The sequence below is a fragment of the Prionailurus bengalensis genome, chromosome C2 (genome assembly GCF_016509475.1).
Source record: "Prionailurus bengalensis isolate Pbe53 chromosome C2, Fcat_Pben_1.1_paternal_pri, whole genome shotgun sequence".
Lineage (NCBI taxonomy): Eukaryota > Metazoa > Chordata > Mammalia > Carnivora > Felidae > Prionailurus > Prionailurus bengalensis.
In genome coordinates, this window is record NC_057350.1 from 141,436,747 (window position 1) to 141,453,357 (window position 16,611).

Sequence of the window (16,611 nt, forward strand, 5' to 3'; positions counted from 1 at the left end):
TTTGTTCCAAGTGTTTGCATTGCAGGTGGCTTTTTTAACTCCCAGTTACAATGCAAAGCTTCAATCTCCTTATAAAAAAATGAATAAAAGGGTGTGAATGGCCAGAGAATTTTGCTTCCTTGGCAGTGTCTTATTAATTACAACTTCCTGTACTGGGGGCCATTGAATATTTCTTGTGCATTACTGCCTCCTATTGTAAAGGGAAGAAATAGCCCTTGATGATGAAAAAAAAGCCTATGGGCAAACAACATAGGTTTGGCTAATTTTAAGATACTTTCCTTTATTTTTGGTTTATACTAAATCATTAATTAACACTTTCTATGATGAGCTTAATAAATACAGTATACTAAGCGGTGCCTGGGTGGTTAAGTGTCCGACTTCAGCTCAGGTCATGATCTCACAGTCTGTGAGTTTGAGCCCCGTGTTGGGCTCTGTGCTGACAGCTCAGAGCCTGGAGCCTGGTTCAGATACTGTGTCTCCCTCTCTCTCTGCCCCTCCCCACCTCCCGCTCTGTCTCTGTCTCTGAAAAATGAATAAACCTTAAAAAAAAAATACAGTATGCTAAATGAAAGTGAATGCTTAGGTTATAATTAGGTAATAAAGTTGCATAGTATATTAGTTATCTATTACCACTAACAAATTACCTTAAAACTTAGTGGCTTTTTATCTCACAGTTTCTGAGGGTTAGGAATATGGTGCGGCTTTGATGGGTGCCTCTGGCTCAAGGTTTCTTAGGAGATTGTAGTCAAACTTGGAGCAGGGCTGTGGTCAACTATGAAGGCTCAACTAGGTAAGGATCTGCTGCTTCTAGGCTTATTCATGTGGTTGTTGGCAGGATACATTTCCTTGCAAGATGTTGGACTGAGTGCCTCAGTTCTTTGCTGGCTGTTGGCTAGAGACCACCGTCAGTTCCTTAGCACCTGGGCCACTTCCATAGGCAGTTCACAACGTGGCATCTGGCTTTTCTCAGAGTAAGTGAGCAAAAGTATGCTAAAGATGGAAGTCAAGTGTTTTTTTTTGTTTTTTTGTTTTTGTAATCGAATATTTCATTCGTTAGTAGTGAATCAGTAAATCTAGCCCACTCAAGGGGAAAGGGATACGCAAGGGCACGGATACCAGGATGAGGAAATCATTGGTGGCTGTTTTAGAGGTTGCTTGGCACACATGGCAACATACAAATGTGGATATATTCCAAATGAAGTAAAATTATATTTGTAAACTACATTATTCATTTTATTTTCTCATTGAGAAGCAGTTGAAATTAGCAGATGGCATCTAATTGTAAAAATCAGAACCTTTAGTTTTGTGAACAAAATACTAAGCACTAAAGAGTTTTGATTTATCAAGTATACTGTGTGATATACATCTTTATAATATAATCAACAGATACAAAAATTTGCCATTGGGATTTATAAAATTTTGTCAAATATTTTTTGCCTTTGTTCCAATGTATAAAACCTTGTTTTAAATTCATTAATGAGATTGATGAGCAAGAATTATATTTCTAGTTAATGTTTTCTCTTAATTGATAATGTTAATAACATGTCCTCTCATTCATGTCTCTCTGTTCCTTACTATTAGATCGATCTGGAATAGAAAATGTCAACTCTGTTGAGGCTTTGCAGGAAACTCTCATCCGTGCACTAAGGACCTTAATAATGAAAAACCATCCAAACGAGGCCTCTATTTTTACAAAACTTCTTCTAAAGTTGCCAGATCTTCGATCTTTAAACAACATGCACTCTGAGGAGCTCTTGGCCTTTAAAGTTCACCCCTAAGGCCTTTGTTAATTTAAACATGAACTGACTTATGCTAACTGTACATTTTGTGCTAATATGCTTATTTATATGTGTATACCATATGTGGAGATAGAAAAGACCTTTAAGACAATACAAGATTGTAGGCTGTCTCTGTAATCATGCGGTAGCTGTTTGGATTGAGGTTTCTCCAGCCATGGTTAGACATTGACCGCATTTCCCCTATAGACCAATCAGCTGTGTCGCACTTAAACTGGAGAAGTTACACTGAATTATAGTCACACTGAATGTTAGACTTTTCATCTGCCAAAACCAAAAACCATTTTGATCTCCCTGTGGTATAAATATAACGCACAATCACAAGTATATGAGGACTTAAAAATTAACCTTTTGTGGTAGAAATTTTGTTCTATGACGAAAACTTGATTTCACCACGAGCCATTGGATCTGGTAATTGGAGACACTGCAAGTTGGGTGATCTCCACGTGTGTATTTTGCTCTACTACCACTGTTAAAGTGTATGATCCTGGGCAGGTTTGTTGGTTGTGGAAAATGAAAATTGATAGTGCTCTCAGTGTCCCACCTCACAGATACTAAAAAATGTCTATAAAGCATATTTACCTCTTGGGAGATAGGCACTATGTAAATAAGGTAACATTTTTGTTATTATAATTTTCATAATAATACTCTTTTCTTATTTCTAAGCATTTCTGAGAAATCATTTCACAGTCCACGCCAACCTATTATTCAGGGTTCCTGCATATGTGTGGGTATCCTCTTGGCGCACACATATTCAAAGTTTATGGGTACATCAGATACATAATATGTGTACATAATATCTCTGTGAACATAGTTAAACACACTTCTTCACAATATTTTAAACTGTGAAGAACTTTATCATTCAATAAACTTAAAACAAGAGGTGTCAAAGACTCAAGTTAGGTGCGTTTTACCTGTTGATGACATAACCATTGCTTTAAATGTTTAGACAGTAGAATATTGAATTTATGCTCTATTTTTATTTAAGCAGCATTTAATGTAAAAGTACAATAGGCAAGGGAGTCCAAATTTCAAAAAATATGTGTTTTAGAGTTCATCTTTGGTAAGATCTTTAGTTCAGGGTACTAGTTGTTTAAAAGTTCATTCAGATTCTTACCTTGTACTAAAAAAGGTTACAATGCCCCTTAAACACATGCTGCAGCTTGATGAAAAATATTTTGATCCTTTTTGGAGAACCAATCAATGTTTAAGAAAACTGTTTAATATGTTGGCTGTGCGTGTGTGTGTATGCATGTGTGCGCAAGTGTGTTCTGAGTCCACTATTTTTTTTTTTTTTCCTAAGTAACACTACAGGGATTTTGTCAGATTAGATTAGATTTAATCTAGAATTTGAAAAAAAAAATCATTTAGTGTGTGTGACCTACAGGCTTAGAAATGGTACAGAGACATTTCATCCACATTTCTAATATTGGGCTTTATTAAATAGAGAAAATCAGCCTCTGTTGATGGCAGTGGGAGAAATAGCCAAAGTTGAGGATTTTATGTGTCTTTCTGTTTCCCTGGAAAATTACAATTAATTGGAATTTTTTGGAAAAGATTGCCTTCTGTATAATTTTGGGATTATATAAAACTTCAAGAATGGAAAGAGCCTGCTTTACTATACTCAGCCTGTTACTTTAATGACATGTGAGCAGAATGCCTTATTTTGTAATCTTGTTTAACTTGTTGCTACTGGGACTTGAATTTCTGTGGCACTTGTTAAGTAAGTTAAAAAAAGTTAAATCCTCTCATTATTAAAGAGGAAAGGTGATGGTGATGTCTGTAATACAATATAAACCATAATTGTGATTTACCTTACATTGGTAAGACTTTTATGGGATATACAGTATAGTTTTTGTGAATTATTTACACGATAGCATTATCTTTTTATAATTTTTTTCCTATGATAAATGCATAGTTTTCTTCTATGGGGGATAGAAACGGCTTTTTGAAGTAATCCTGAAAACCTCAAAGATCATGTTTATTCTTAATTTTTGCCTTTTGCATAATCCTCTTTATATAACATGTTATCTTCAAAACAATTACTGTCTTTAGGAATGTGTAACGAGAAGTATGTTAGTATTGCTTATAAAACTTTAGTTAGGTTCAATATATACATGTATACATCTATATATAGGTATGTAGGTTTGCATTTTGTCTTGTAAAATTTTATTTGAACAAATTCTTCCTGTAGGTAATGGGAAACAAAATTAATAGTTCATATGCCACTTGTAGCATCTCTGTATTTGAAAATAGCCCAGTATTAAAACTTCTAAAATTAAACCAGCAGCCTATTATAAGCACATTCTTTGATTGAGTCATTGGTTATAAACTTACTAAATGTGGAGAAGACAACCAGTTCGGGGAACTTCTGAGTCGGTGGGACACTGGTGATTAATTGATAATGTACTGTATGAATTAAGTGATGCTTTAACTCTGATTTTACATTTTAAACTTCAAATGTGGGCATTATGTCAGCAAACTTAAGGGCATTATGTCAGCAAGCTAAAACGTTTTTTGTTTTTTTTTTCTCTGTGCTTTTAATGTATCTCTACATGATCTGAGAGAGGATTCAAGCTTTTCAGAGAGAAATAGCTGAGGGAAAGGGGAAACATCTTCTTGAGTTGAAGCTTCTCCTTAATGGCGATGGTTTAATTACAGATAAAACTAGAAGGCAATTTCAGTGGATTAAGTGTATAGCTTTTGTATCTACATTTCAAGAAATTACCATTGTAACTTGATAAGAAATGATTTATTTTATGTAAACATCATTGCAAAGCAAGGTGTAGAAGCTCAGCTAGATTTATTACTGTGCACGAGAGTAAATACCTATCTCAATTATTCTTTTTCTTTTTCCAATATAAAGTTTGCTGAATGTACAAGAAGAGTTTATCACTTAGGATATAGAATTTTTTTTTAGGGGTTGGGGGGATGGGATCTGTCAGGAAATCACCTATAAACAAAGATTGTCTTGATTTGATTCAAAATGTAAAACTTGAAGCTATTCTTGAACTAACGTGGAAAAATGGCTATTGTTTTAAAAATGATAGAAATATATTGTCAAGATATGAATTACGTTTATTTTCTACAAACTGTTATTGATGAGGACATGGGTAATATCTTCATGTTTCTGAAAAGTAATCTGTACATGGGGGGAGGGGATAATAAATATTATTTCTAACCAACTGTGGTTTTGGTATCTTTCTGTCTTGATGTTTTTGTAAGACTCTAATTTAACTTTACTACTTTCCCCTGAGCACAGCAGGATGTCTTACCTAAATCTCTGACTCAGCATAGGGGAACATATATATGCAGGGCTCTTTTTAAAAGATTTTAGGGGTGCCTAGGTGGCTCAGTCAGTTAAGAGTCTGACTCTTGATTTTGGCTCAGGTCAGGATGTCACGGTTCATGGGTTCAAGCCCTGCATTGGGCTCTGTGCTGACAGTAGAGAGCCTGCTTGGGATTCTCTCCCTCTCTCTCTGCTCCTCCCCCCCCACAAAAAATAAACATTAAAAAAAAATAATAAAAGATTTTAGTTTGTTTAGAGAGTCCAGCAAAGATTGTTGCTGTTTTCTATAATGCCAGATGAATAGTAGTTTGCTGTATCTGGTAAGGTAATCTTTCTTAGACAGAGACGGTAGAGAGGAAAGGGGTGCTTGATCTAGCCAAGACTCAGCCTTGGCCGTGAACGGGATAGAGTGCCTCAGCAAGACCACTACCCCTTTCTTAGGTTGCGTAGCCATGCTGGCAAAGTTGAGGCAGTTACTGAAATCACTCCCTGCAGTTGTTTTCCAGACCAGCAATATCCACTACTTTTCTATGGATGTTAATTGATATTAGGTGGGAGAAATGGGCTCATTGATTAAATAAACTTGGAAATGCTGGGTTAACAAGGTTACTGAGATGTCTTTGTGTCAGTCCTGTTCTCTAATGAGCAAGTGTGTATCGTGAGTTTTTTGAGGAAGTCTTGGTGTGGGATGCAGTTTTTCCCAAACTTCCTCTGCCAAGTAGGCTCTCCCTGACCTTTTTTTATGTGTTGAACACTTGGGACTCCTTGGAAGGTGTGATTTCAGGAGGAAAAACCTTGTTAACCCACTTTGGGTGTTGATAAGGATATTGATCACATTCGGTGGATTATTGTACAGATTTGTAATTTGCCCTCTTTTTTGCACAGTACAAGAAACAGCTCTAAATAAATGTGTGGCTGGGGGCGCCTGGGTGGCTCAGTCGGTTAAGTGCCTGACTTCAGCTCAGGTCACGATCTCACGGTCCTTGAGTTCGAGCCCCGCGTCGGGCTCTGGGCTGATGGCTCAGAGCCTGGAGCCTGCTTCCAATTCTGTGTCTCCCTCTCTCTCTGCCCCTCCCCTGTTCATGCTCTGTCTCTCTCTGTCTCAAAAATAAATTAAAAAAATAATAAATAAATGTGTGGCTGATGGAAAACAATAGATTAAATTCCTTTTGAATGTTGGAAGTGTTGCATGTGAGTAAATGAGTAAAGACAGCCAATTCATGGATCTGGTTTTAGTTTTCACGTTCACTTGGGCCCGTTAAAATTTGTCACATTTGCTTTTCTTAATTCTTGGTCTGTCTAAATAAAGGTTTAGCAACAACTATGGCCTCTGTTCCAGTAGCCACATCAGAGTTGCTCTTCACAATGTCAAAGTTGGTGGAGGAATCATAAGGGCTGTCTCAGAGGAACTCACCTCTCCAGAATGTTTTCTACAGGGGCACGGTCCTAAGAACGGAAAGATGGTCTCAAAATTAGCATTTCCCCTACATTTTAATATAAATTACTAAAGAGGATGAGATCAGTGGTTTAAATAAGACTCAAATACCTGGGACAAAAATGGTGTTTTTAAATGTTTTTTTTCCTGTTTTCCTACTGGTGTCCAGAGAATTGAATATGATTTTCTAAAAAGTCTCTAAGGTAAGTTCTGTGTTTTTCTTTTCTACAGTTTCATTTTTCTCTCGATTCTCCTTATCCTTAGTCCTCCTGCCCCAGTGCTTTGTTGCTTTGCTTGTAAATTTTCATTTATTTCCCCCGCCCCCAATAGCCATTTCATTTCCTGTTCAGGTTCTGCAGTTAAATGCAACTCAGGTAGTTTCCAGAGTGGAAAGCACCTACCCTTTCATGCTCCCTTGATCATCTTTTTGTTCTCTACAGTTAGGCTGCTCTCTTTCTAAGCTGTTTTATCCAACAAGACTTTTGAGGAATAAACTGATGGTGTAGTTATTCATTAACTTAAACACATTTACTGAACATGTATGTTTCAGGAATTTTTAAAAAATCCAAATGCAAAATGAGTTTCTTGAAAATCCAGGGCACTAATCCAGACAGTGTTGTGGAAATTGTGCACACATGCAGCAAATGGCCACCGATCATAGCATCTTAAGTAGTAATTGCCAGCAAATGCTGTTCCAGCCATGGTGTGCTGGGGTCAGCTTATAAGGTCCCTTGAGGTCTCCCTGTTACACTTCCAGGAATTTACAGAGCTGGTTGTTAGAAACAGCCATTATATAAGCTTGCAATTGAATTTTATTGGAGGAGATAATACTCAGAACTCTTCACTTCCTAATTATTTTACGTTTTACTGTTATTTATGCTTTTGAGGCTCAGTACCTTTATTTTTATGGATATGGCGGCAATACTTTATAATGGCATGTGCCTTTATATATCTCTATATATATCTCTACCCAACTGCCTAAGTGATGGCACATTGGTAGCTCAAAATTGGCCGTGGTAGGATTATTTATACGATGGAAAGCTCCAAATGCTATGCATCAGAGCTTGATTTATTGTTTTTTTTTTTTTTGATTGTCCAGATTTAGGAAAGTGGTGGAGAAAGTGAATACAAATTACACTTACAAGTGCCCCATGCCTGTAGCCATTAAACATTGCAAATAGAAAATTGACAAAATGGTCCAGTATTTGAAAACTATTACCTGATTCAGCAAAGAAGTTGTTCGCATCATTGGTAAACCAATCAAGTTCTGACATAATTTTTGTTTCATTTTTGTTTCACGAATACACTTAAAATCTCACCATTCATGTCAGAACTGTACTTGTCAGTTGCACCTTCAGCAAAAATAATGGAATGCATTCTGTGAAAGATTAATTGGTTATATGGAACTTAGGGTAAAGAGTTGTACATTTTATGTTGTAAAATTAATACTACATACGTACAGACGGCATTCATAATACATTCAGTAAAAATAATACATACAGACACACACCTTCATAAGGTATTTTCCCCCAGAGTGGTAGTTAAATGTTTACCACTATTAGCCCCCAAGAAGTATTTCTGTTTCCTAGATAAAGGAAACCACGGCTCAGAGAGTGTAAGTAATTTGCTCGAGGTCACACCGCTACCGAGTGAAGAGTTGGAATGTAAAACCCAGATGTCTGGGCAGAGGGTTTGTTCCACGCGTAACAGAGGAGCACTGGGCTTGGGGTCGGTCTCCTTGGCAGAGCGGTTTTAGTAAGTCTACTCTGATCTGTATACATATGCAGCGCTTCCGTTCACGGGTTTGGGGGTGGGTGGAGGGGAAGCTCTTGAATCAAGGATTCAATGCAGAATATGAGTTTACTGTTATCCTCCAGCCCCTACATGAATTTTTCTCTTACGTGTAAGAAGCATAAACTACTTCAAGTGGTTGCAAGACTAAATGAGCTGTCAACAGTGAGCTGCAAACAGTGAAGTCCTCTGCAGACGCGAGGTCATTGTTTTTCCTTAGGAACTGCAGGAAGTCGTCTCGTGGGGGGTAGCGAGTGTGGAAAGCTGAGCCCTGGACGAGGTTCTCCCTGGGTCAGTGTCTGTGGAGCTGTCCCTCACAGGCCACTCAGGGCTGTGAGGTGGCAGTTTCCAATGTAGGCCTGTCTCCGCGGAGGACTGCTCTGACAGTGAAGACCGTGGTGACCTCGACCTTCAGACACCGATTTCCAGTAACTTCCTCAGGAGAGGCTACACAAGCGACAAACGATGACCACGTCGGCATCCCATTTCCAAGCCCCCAGATGAGAATACGGTCGTTCTCCCTTACCCGCAGTTTAGCTTCCCGTGATTTCAATTACCCGCCCTCAGCCGCCCCCGGAAGCCAGGGATCCTCCTGAAGGAGGTAGGAGCCCAATGCTACGTCACAAGGCCCGCCCACCACGTTCGCCCCACGTCACCACGTGGGCTTTTTGTGTGTCGGTCCTCGCGGGGAGAAGGGTGAGTACGGTGCAGGGAGGTGTTTTCAGAGAGCACGTTCACATACCTTTTATTATAGGATATTGTTGTATTGTTCTTTGTTATTAATCTCTCCGCCTAATTTATAAATTAAGCTCTGTCATCGGTTTGTATGTCCAGGAAAAGTCACGGTATATATCTAGGGTTCCGTTCTTCCACGCCTTCAAGCATCCACTGGGGATCTTGGAATGTTTCTCCCTATAGCTAAGGGACACTGCTATATATAAGGAAGGTCTTTAGTATTCTGGTGGATATTATCAACGTTTAAGGTGTACATCTATCACAAAGGACAGGAATAATCGGGTCAATGTCCCTTCATAGTAAAAATAACATAACAAGGAATTCCATGTCTTTGAGTTTTGAATATTCTCACCCTTTATTCTGGATTGAGGATACCTTTGTGGTTGCGGTTCTGCTCTTTCTTCAGTGATCTTGAGAAGATCCCTTCACCTTCTGAGTTCAGCTCCCCTCTGTAAAGTGAGGGAATTTAGCTATGTGCCCTCCCAGGGCTAACATACAATGTGACACAGTGATCTATAAACAACAGAATTAAAAAAGAAAAGAAAGCCAGAGGGTGAAAAATTTCTTGCGTGTGGGGGGAGGGGAGGGGAGAGGGGAGACACAGAAACATGGTTCCTGTAGCTGAAGATTGACAGATCACACTTGTCTTAACCTGATGTGACATTGCACCCTGCTGGCCATCTGTCCATGGTCCTTGTGTGACTCCTTGCTCCCTCATGCCTTCCTCAGTGCTCAGTGGTCACAATACCCTTAGCTCAGAGTCATCTCTCAATGTCAGGAACAGGAAGTGTGCTGGGGGAAGGGGGGGTGAGTGTCGAGGAGTTTCATATCCCCTAGGGTTCCCAATGCCCAGTGGAGGGGGCAACTGAAACTGGAGAAAAGCACAAAGCACAAGGAACGTCAGAAACCCCCTGGCCCAGTGGCCGCACTCTAGTAGGTCCTGAGTTTTTAGGTGAAAGTTTCTATTCAAGCTGAGACCTTTCCTGCATCGCAGCACTTCCCAGTTTTTGATCATAACGAAAATGTAAGTTTTTGTAGTTCAAATCTGAAAGAGTATCAAGTTTTTTTTTGTAGTTGATGATTCTGTCTCTTCCCCTAGATCCTCTTAATTTTATTCCAGCCCTCAAGGTAGTCAGGAAAATGTTCACCATATAAAACCAGAACTTCTACTTATTGTCACTTTCCAACACTCTTAGCTGGAAAAATCAAAAGAATTTTATAGTGAACACCCAAACACCTGCCACCTATATTTCACCTTTCACATTTTATTGTACTTGTGAATTACAGAGCTATCTATCCTTCCATCCATCAATCCATCTTGGGATTTCTTAAAATGCATTTCAAAGTAAATTGAAGTCCTCAATAAACTTCCCCCTAAATTTTTCATCTTGTATATTATTTACTAGAATTAAATATTGACTTATAGTTTTTTTTTGATATACAATTTATGGACAATGAAATGCACAAGTCTTTAGGGTATATCTGCCACTTTATTTGCACAAATGCATTCTCACTGTGTAACCCAAAACCTCTCTGGAGATACAGAAAATTAGCATCATCTAAGAAGGTTCTCCCATGCCCCTTTCTAGGCAGTTCCCACCCCTCAGAGACAACAGCTATTGTTTTGATTTTTTTCCACTGTAGGTTAGATTAACCTATTCTATAACTTTTTTAAATGTTTATTTTTATTTTTGAGAGAGAGAGAGAGAGTGAGAGAGAGTGAGCGAGCATGAGTGGGGGAGGGGCAGAGAGAGAGGGAGACACAGAATCAGAAGCTGTCAGCACAGAGCCCGACGTGGGGCTCGAACTCAGGGACTGCGAGATCGTGACCTGAGCTGAAGTCGGATGCTCAACCCACTGAGCCACCCAGGCACCCCTAACATATTCTATAACTTTATATAAATGATGTCATTGCCATATGTACTCTTATATAATAAGGCTTCATCACTCAGCATAGTGTGTTTGAGATTTATCCGTCATGATTTTATCCTTTTTATTGCTGAATAGTATTCCTTTGTATGGATGTACCACAGTTTATCCTATCAGTGGGTATCTGGGTTCTTTCCAGTGTTGGGTTATTATGAGTAAAGCTGTTAGGAATACTCCTTTGTATTTGCTCTTGCACTATATAGCATGACTTGACCCTGGGGTAGAATTTGTGTTGGGTTCCAAGAGCTGAAGAAGCAGAGTATAATGCAAAGGATGAGAAACAGAGAATTAATACTTAATCCTTTCTGCTTGAGGTGTTACAGAAAAAGCAGCTCATCAGTTGGAAGAAGCTTAAGAGCTAGTTAAAAGGGAGTTTAACAATAAGAATACTTATTACTTATTTCCTGCATACAACCTCTGGGAGCAGGGCAATTCCAGGCTCGTTCCGTAGCTCCGAATGCCATGAAGAACCCAGGAGCTCACCTCATACCCATTAGATTGGCCATTATTGAATGAACCACAAAAGAAAGTAACAAGTGTTGGTGAAGATGTGGAAAAATTGAGATAATTGTGCACTCGTGGTGGGAATGTGAAATGGTACAGTTTTGTGGAAAACAGTATGGTGCCTCCTTAAAAAAATTAAAATTCAAATTACCATATAATCCAGCAATTCCACTTCTGGGTATATACCCAAAAGAATTGAAAGCAGGGTCTTGAAGAGAAATCTGTACATGCATGTTATAGCAGTATTTTCATAATAGCCAAATGTTGGAAGCAACATTTGGAGTCCACTGATGGATGCAAAGCATGTGGTTGATACATACAATGGGATATTATTCAAACTTAAAAAGGAAGGAACTTCTGACACCTGCTACAACATGGATGAACCTTGTGCTAAGTGAAATAAGCCAGTCACAAAAAGGCAAATACTGTATGTACCTAGAATAGTCACATTCATTGAAAATAGAGTGGTACTTTCTTGGGGATGGCAGGGGAGTGGGGGGGGGTTGTGTTTCAGAGTTTTAGTTTTGCAAGATGAAAAAGTTCTGGAGATTTGTTGCACAATAATGTGATTGTACTTAAACACTACTGAACTTGGTACACTTAATAGTTAAGGTGGTAAATCCTATGTTATATGTATTTTACCACAATTAATAAAAAAAAAAACAAACCAACCCAGTCACTTCTGATCCTTCTTTGTCATCTTGTGCATAATGTTTTCTCTTATGGTTGCAAGGTGGTGCCACTGTTACGCATCATAGAAGGACCGTGTCCAGAGAAGAAGACAGACCTTCCTTTTGTTTATTAGGGAGAAACCTTTCTCTGGTGGCCCTAACAAACTTCACCTCTGAGCTCCCATTGGCCAGATTATGTCTCATGCTACAAGGGAGCTTGGAAAGCGAGTATATACCATTTTCCAGCCTTTGTAGAGAGCAGCAGGCTCTTCCAGAAAGAACAAGTGGTTGGGGAATGGCTTTTGGGTAGGCAACCAACAACATTATCTTCTGAATGGAATATGTTAGGGAGAATGGGTCCTTCTTTGTGAGCTCAGCATTGATGGCCACTCTCAGTGGTGATCAGAGCAAATCTTGGTTGATACAGGGATTGGCTTACCTTCAATATATACAGGGCCAGGGCAAGAATACAAACGAAGACCACCAGCTTGCCCTTGTTCTTTTCCCACTCCTGCTTTTGTCCCATAGTATGAAGGACTTCCCTCACCCCCCCCCCCCCCGCCCCCCCGCCCAGGAATTTTGTGAGCCAGTTGACTTCAGATTGGTATCTTGAAGTTGGCCACAGTGGGAATATTAATACTACGGAACTCAGTAAATGCCACAGACTAGGGTTCTTTCCACCCCAAGTATCAGTGCCCTGCTGAACCTTTCACACAAGCTCATGGACACTCCAGCTCCTTGGTCCAAGCTCTGTTCATCCCTTCTCTTTTACCATCCCTTGGGGCACATTCTGTGCATGCTGGCAATGTGGTCTGGCAGTGGGAGAACCGAGGAAAGAGCCTTGTGCAGGCATGGAAGCAGGCCCAGGGTCATTGGGCAGGGAGTTCAGGTACTGGAGCAATGTCTGGAACAGGGTATAGATTCTGGGCATATTTGGCCTGAGGAGAGGGCCGCAGCTTTAGGTTTGGAACTTCTAAAGTGTGACTTTAGGGCAGGGGGCCAATAGTGTAGGGTGGGGAAGAGAGGGAAATACTTTTGTCCACTCTCCCCAATCTTCTGCCTTTGCCCGGATGGGAGAGAATCCCCCTATCCTTTATATACCTGTCTAACTTCTCAGTGAAGGGAGAATTGGATATCTAATTTTTCGCAGCCCAGTACTCATTCATGGGCTATGTTTTAGTAGTGGACGGGGCTTCTGTGTCTTGAAGTTCAGGATTTTCATAAGACGCAACTTTTGTCATTTTGTAACCGCTGGGCACCTCACCTGTGATGCACCTGAGTGTGAAGCTCAGGTTGGAATCCTTTCCATTTTAGATTCAGGAAGGAAGGAGAAAGGCCTCTTCACTTGAGTCTGTTAGGGTCAGATATGCAGCCTCTATCTTCCATTTGTACCTCCTAGAACAGTATTTCTCAAGAGGTAGTGCTCAGACCAGCAGCAACAACATCACCTGAGAACTTACTAGAAACGCAGATTCTAGGGTCCCTCCCCACACCTCCTGGATCAGAAATTCTGGAGGTGGGGCCCAGTAGTGTTTTAATAAGTCCTCCAGTTGACTGTGATGCAGCTGAAAGATCGAGAACCACTACTCTAGAAGAATAGAGCTTCGGGTAATCATTTGCCAGGGCTATCAGAACAAAGTACCACAGACTAGGTGGCAGACAACAGAAATTTACTTCTCACAGTTTTGGAGGCTGGAAGTCTGAGATCAAAGTGTTGGCAGGGTTGCGTCCTTCTGAGGGCCACGACAGAAAGCTCTGTTCCGGGCTTCTCTCCTTGACTTGTAGATGGCTGTATTCTCTCTGTGTCTTCTCATCATGTTCCCTCTGTACATGTCTGTGTCCAAATTTCCTCCTCTTATAAGGACACCGGTCTGATTGGATTAGGGCTGACCGTAATGACCTTGGTTTAATTTAGTGACCTCTTTAAAGACCATATCTCCAAATATGGTTACATTCTGAGGTACTGCGTGTTAGGACTAAAACATGGATTCTTTGGAGGATACAATTCAGTCTGTAACACTTGGGAAAACTGGCCATATAATTTATGTGTCTTTCTCCCCATTCCCCAATTGTGAGCTTATAGAGGTCAGAGACTGGGTCTTCCTTGTTTTTGTAGCTTTAGTGTCTTACAAGATGCCCAACAATCTTTCAATAAATTTAAATTAATTGGCTGTGGATGGAAGAGCTTTTTGATGTTTTATTGGGGTGATAATCTTAAAACACTTTTTTTGTGTGTGTATCTGCAAAGCACACATCTCCATGCTTATGGTCTCAGGCCTTTTTTCAAGGAAGTCTGATGTAAGACTGGCTGAGGTTTTACTACCTCATGTTGCTGTAGATTTTTGAGTTGCTTAATCCTGCTTTCTCCTTTTGTATGTGTGTATGCATAGTGGAAGCATTCCTCTGGGCCCATAGATGAGGCTGACATCTAAACTCTCTCAGAAACTTGTTTGTTTGTTTTCTTCTCTTCTGCCTGAGAGCTTTTGAAAAGAAAAGAAAATATTAGCCCCGCTTCAATCAAATATAGCAGAGGATTCTAGGTGTTTGTAGTTTTAAGAACTCAAAACCAGACTGTGATAAACAGATAATTATCATTGAGAGGTATCCCACTTTATTTGCTAGGGATTTTCTATTGTTGCTTTTCAATTTAGTAGACAGTAGAATTACAAGTTGCTATGACAACCTACCCATTGCCCAAGTTGCCTGGGCCTTAAAGACACAGAAACCACGTTTGGTTTTATTCCATAGAGCTGACATTGTTGTAAAACAGAGCACAGCAGAATGAATACGGAATTAGAGCAGACATCCTGCCCCCACTTCTTTTCCCTTCCCTCCGCTCTTGTGGTTTCTGTGTTTACCAGGCCCCTGAATAGCCCAGTGTTAGAAATTGTATAATTTGGTCTCTGGAGTCTTTTCAAGAAAACAACCGCATTGCTGTGTCCCATGCAGTTTTGCTACCTTTGTTGGTGACAGACTATGGGAGTTAAGGAGGTTTGGGGATGGTTGGCATATATGTAGCTAAACTCCCACTTTAATACAGTGTTTGACAAATGATAGACTTCTGTCATTTCTGGGACTACCCTTCTTTCATTCAGGTGGGACATCCAAAGACCACTCCAAAGAAACTGAAGACTGGTTCTCGAGGCATTTCCAACTTGAAGAAAAAGCCTGGCAGATCTGGGGACCCATTCTTGGTTACGCCCAGAAGTAGAATTAACTGGCTAAGCTTGAGAAAACACTGGAACTCTGGCAACTGTTCTAAATGAGTTTTCTCATTCCTCTGAGCTTTGCCCATAGCCACTGTATGCATATGTTGCAAAACTAATTATAAAAGATCTTGAGAGCCAAGGGAAGACTGATTCATCTGATAAGCTAATTTGAGAGCACACCTTGGGCCTGGGTTGTAGTAGACTTCCAGGAGGCATGATTGAGAAGTTAAAGAATAAAGGAAAACTCCTCAATAAAATAAAACTTCCCCTTGCCTACAGGAATTGCAATTACCCGAAGTTTGCTAGCTATGAAAGTTTAGATTTTACTGGGATGTATTTATTTTCAGTCTTGTTTAATTTCTTTTCAGGCCGTAAGCCATCATTCAGTACTGATTTTTACAGCTACTTTTAAGGGACCAAGGAGGGACCTCCTTTTTTGCTATAGGAAGTACTTTATTTGGAAAATAGGATTCACTTACGAAAGTTACCCACCCAGGCACTGGGGCAGTTATGGCTTTACCCTACGACTTCTTTGAGCACTCAGGGCAATCGTAGACCTTGCCAGTTACCCACGCTTATGAAATGGTTGATCACGATAGCAGGAATTTAGACTGGGGAGGTCATCTGCTGCAACAGTTCTCAACTTTTCTCTCATCAGGACACATATAATGGGTGTTTTAGTTTGGGTGCTCCCAAAAGCAGACTGGAGGACAGTAAGTTGGGTGCTGGACACGAGGAAGCAGAGGTGAGGGAGGAAGAGCTGGAGAGAGAAGGGAGAAAAACCAGTACTGGAGGTGTTAATGAGCTGGCTGCTGCTGAGGCCAAGTGGCGCTTTGTCATGTTGGGCACCACTCTGACACGCCTCAGAACTGTCCTGCCAAGGGCTGAGGAGGTTGAGTATTATCCACTGATTCTATTATTGGTTGCCTGAGGGCCTAGCTCTTCCCGAATTACAGAGAAAGCCCTCAGGCTGAGAAACAGAGGCCTGGGCCCCTGAAGTGAGTTGTTGTCGGCAATCACAGGAACTGTCCTCGGCAGTTATAGGTGAACTCGGACACGGGCAGGGCAGCAATAGTGTCTGCTGCTCTCTGTGTGAGTATCCGTCGTTGTGGTGGTGGTTTTAGAATCTCATCCTCAAATTCTTGACACGCTTCCCATTCAGAGATGGGGGTCTATGGCTTTTTTTTTTTTTCCTTGAATATAGGCCAGCTTGGGACTGCTTTGACCAGCAGGGTATGATAAAAGTGATCTT

General features: G+C 40.3%; 1 protein-coding gene and 2 long non-coding RNA genes across 3 annotated transcripts in view; 2 read left to right on the top strand and 1 right to left on the bottom strand.

The window, feature by feature from the left end:
* Positions 1-4,981, top strand: part of NR1D2 (nuclear receptor subfamily 1 group D member 2) — a 29,377-nt gene extending 24,396 nt beyond the window's left edge. Inside the window, exon 8 of the mRNA XM_043595528.1 lies at positions 1,582-4,981. Within this exon, the coding sequence (XP_043451463.1) occupies positions 1,582-1,778 (197 nt within the window). The 3' untranslated portion in view covers positions 1,779-4,981. The remainder of the gene's footprint in view (positions 1-1,581) is intronic.
* A 1,321-nt stretch (positions 4,982-6,302) lies between these two features.
* On the bottom strand, positions 6,303-8,816 carry LOC122492056. The gene is made up of 3 exons (XR_006299525.1): positions 8,422-8,816; positions 7,740-7,898; positions 6,303-6,531 (listed from the first exon to the last, which is right to left on the bottom strand). It is a non-coding gene; the product is annotated as an uncharacterized LOC122492056 (long non-coding RNA).
* Positions 8,817-9,458: 642 nt separating this feature from the next.
* On the top strand, positions 9,459-15,638 carry LOC122492057. Its single transcript, XR_006299526.1, has 2 exons — positions 9,459-10,070; positions 15,246-15,638. It is a non-coding gene; the product is annotated as an uncharacterized LOC122492057 (long non-coding RNA).
* Positions 15,639-16,611: the final 973 nt, after the last annotated feature.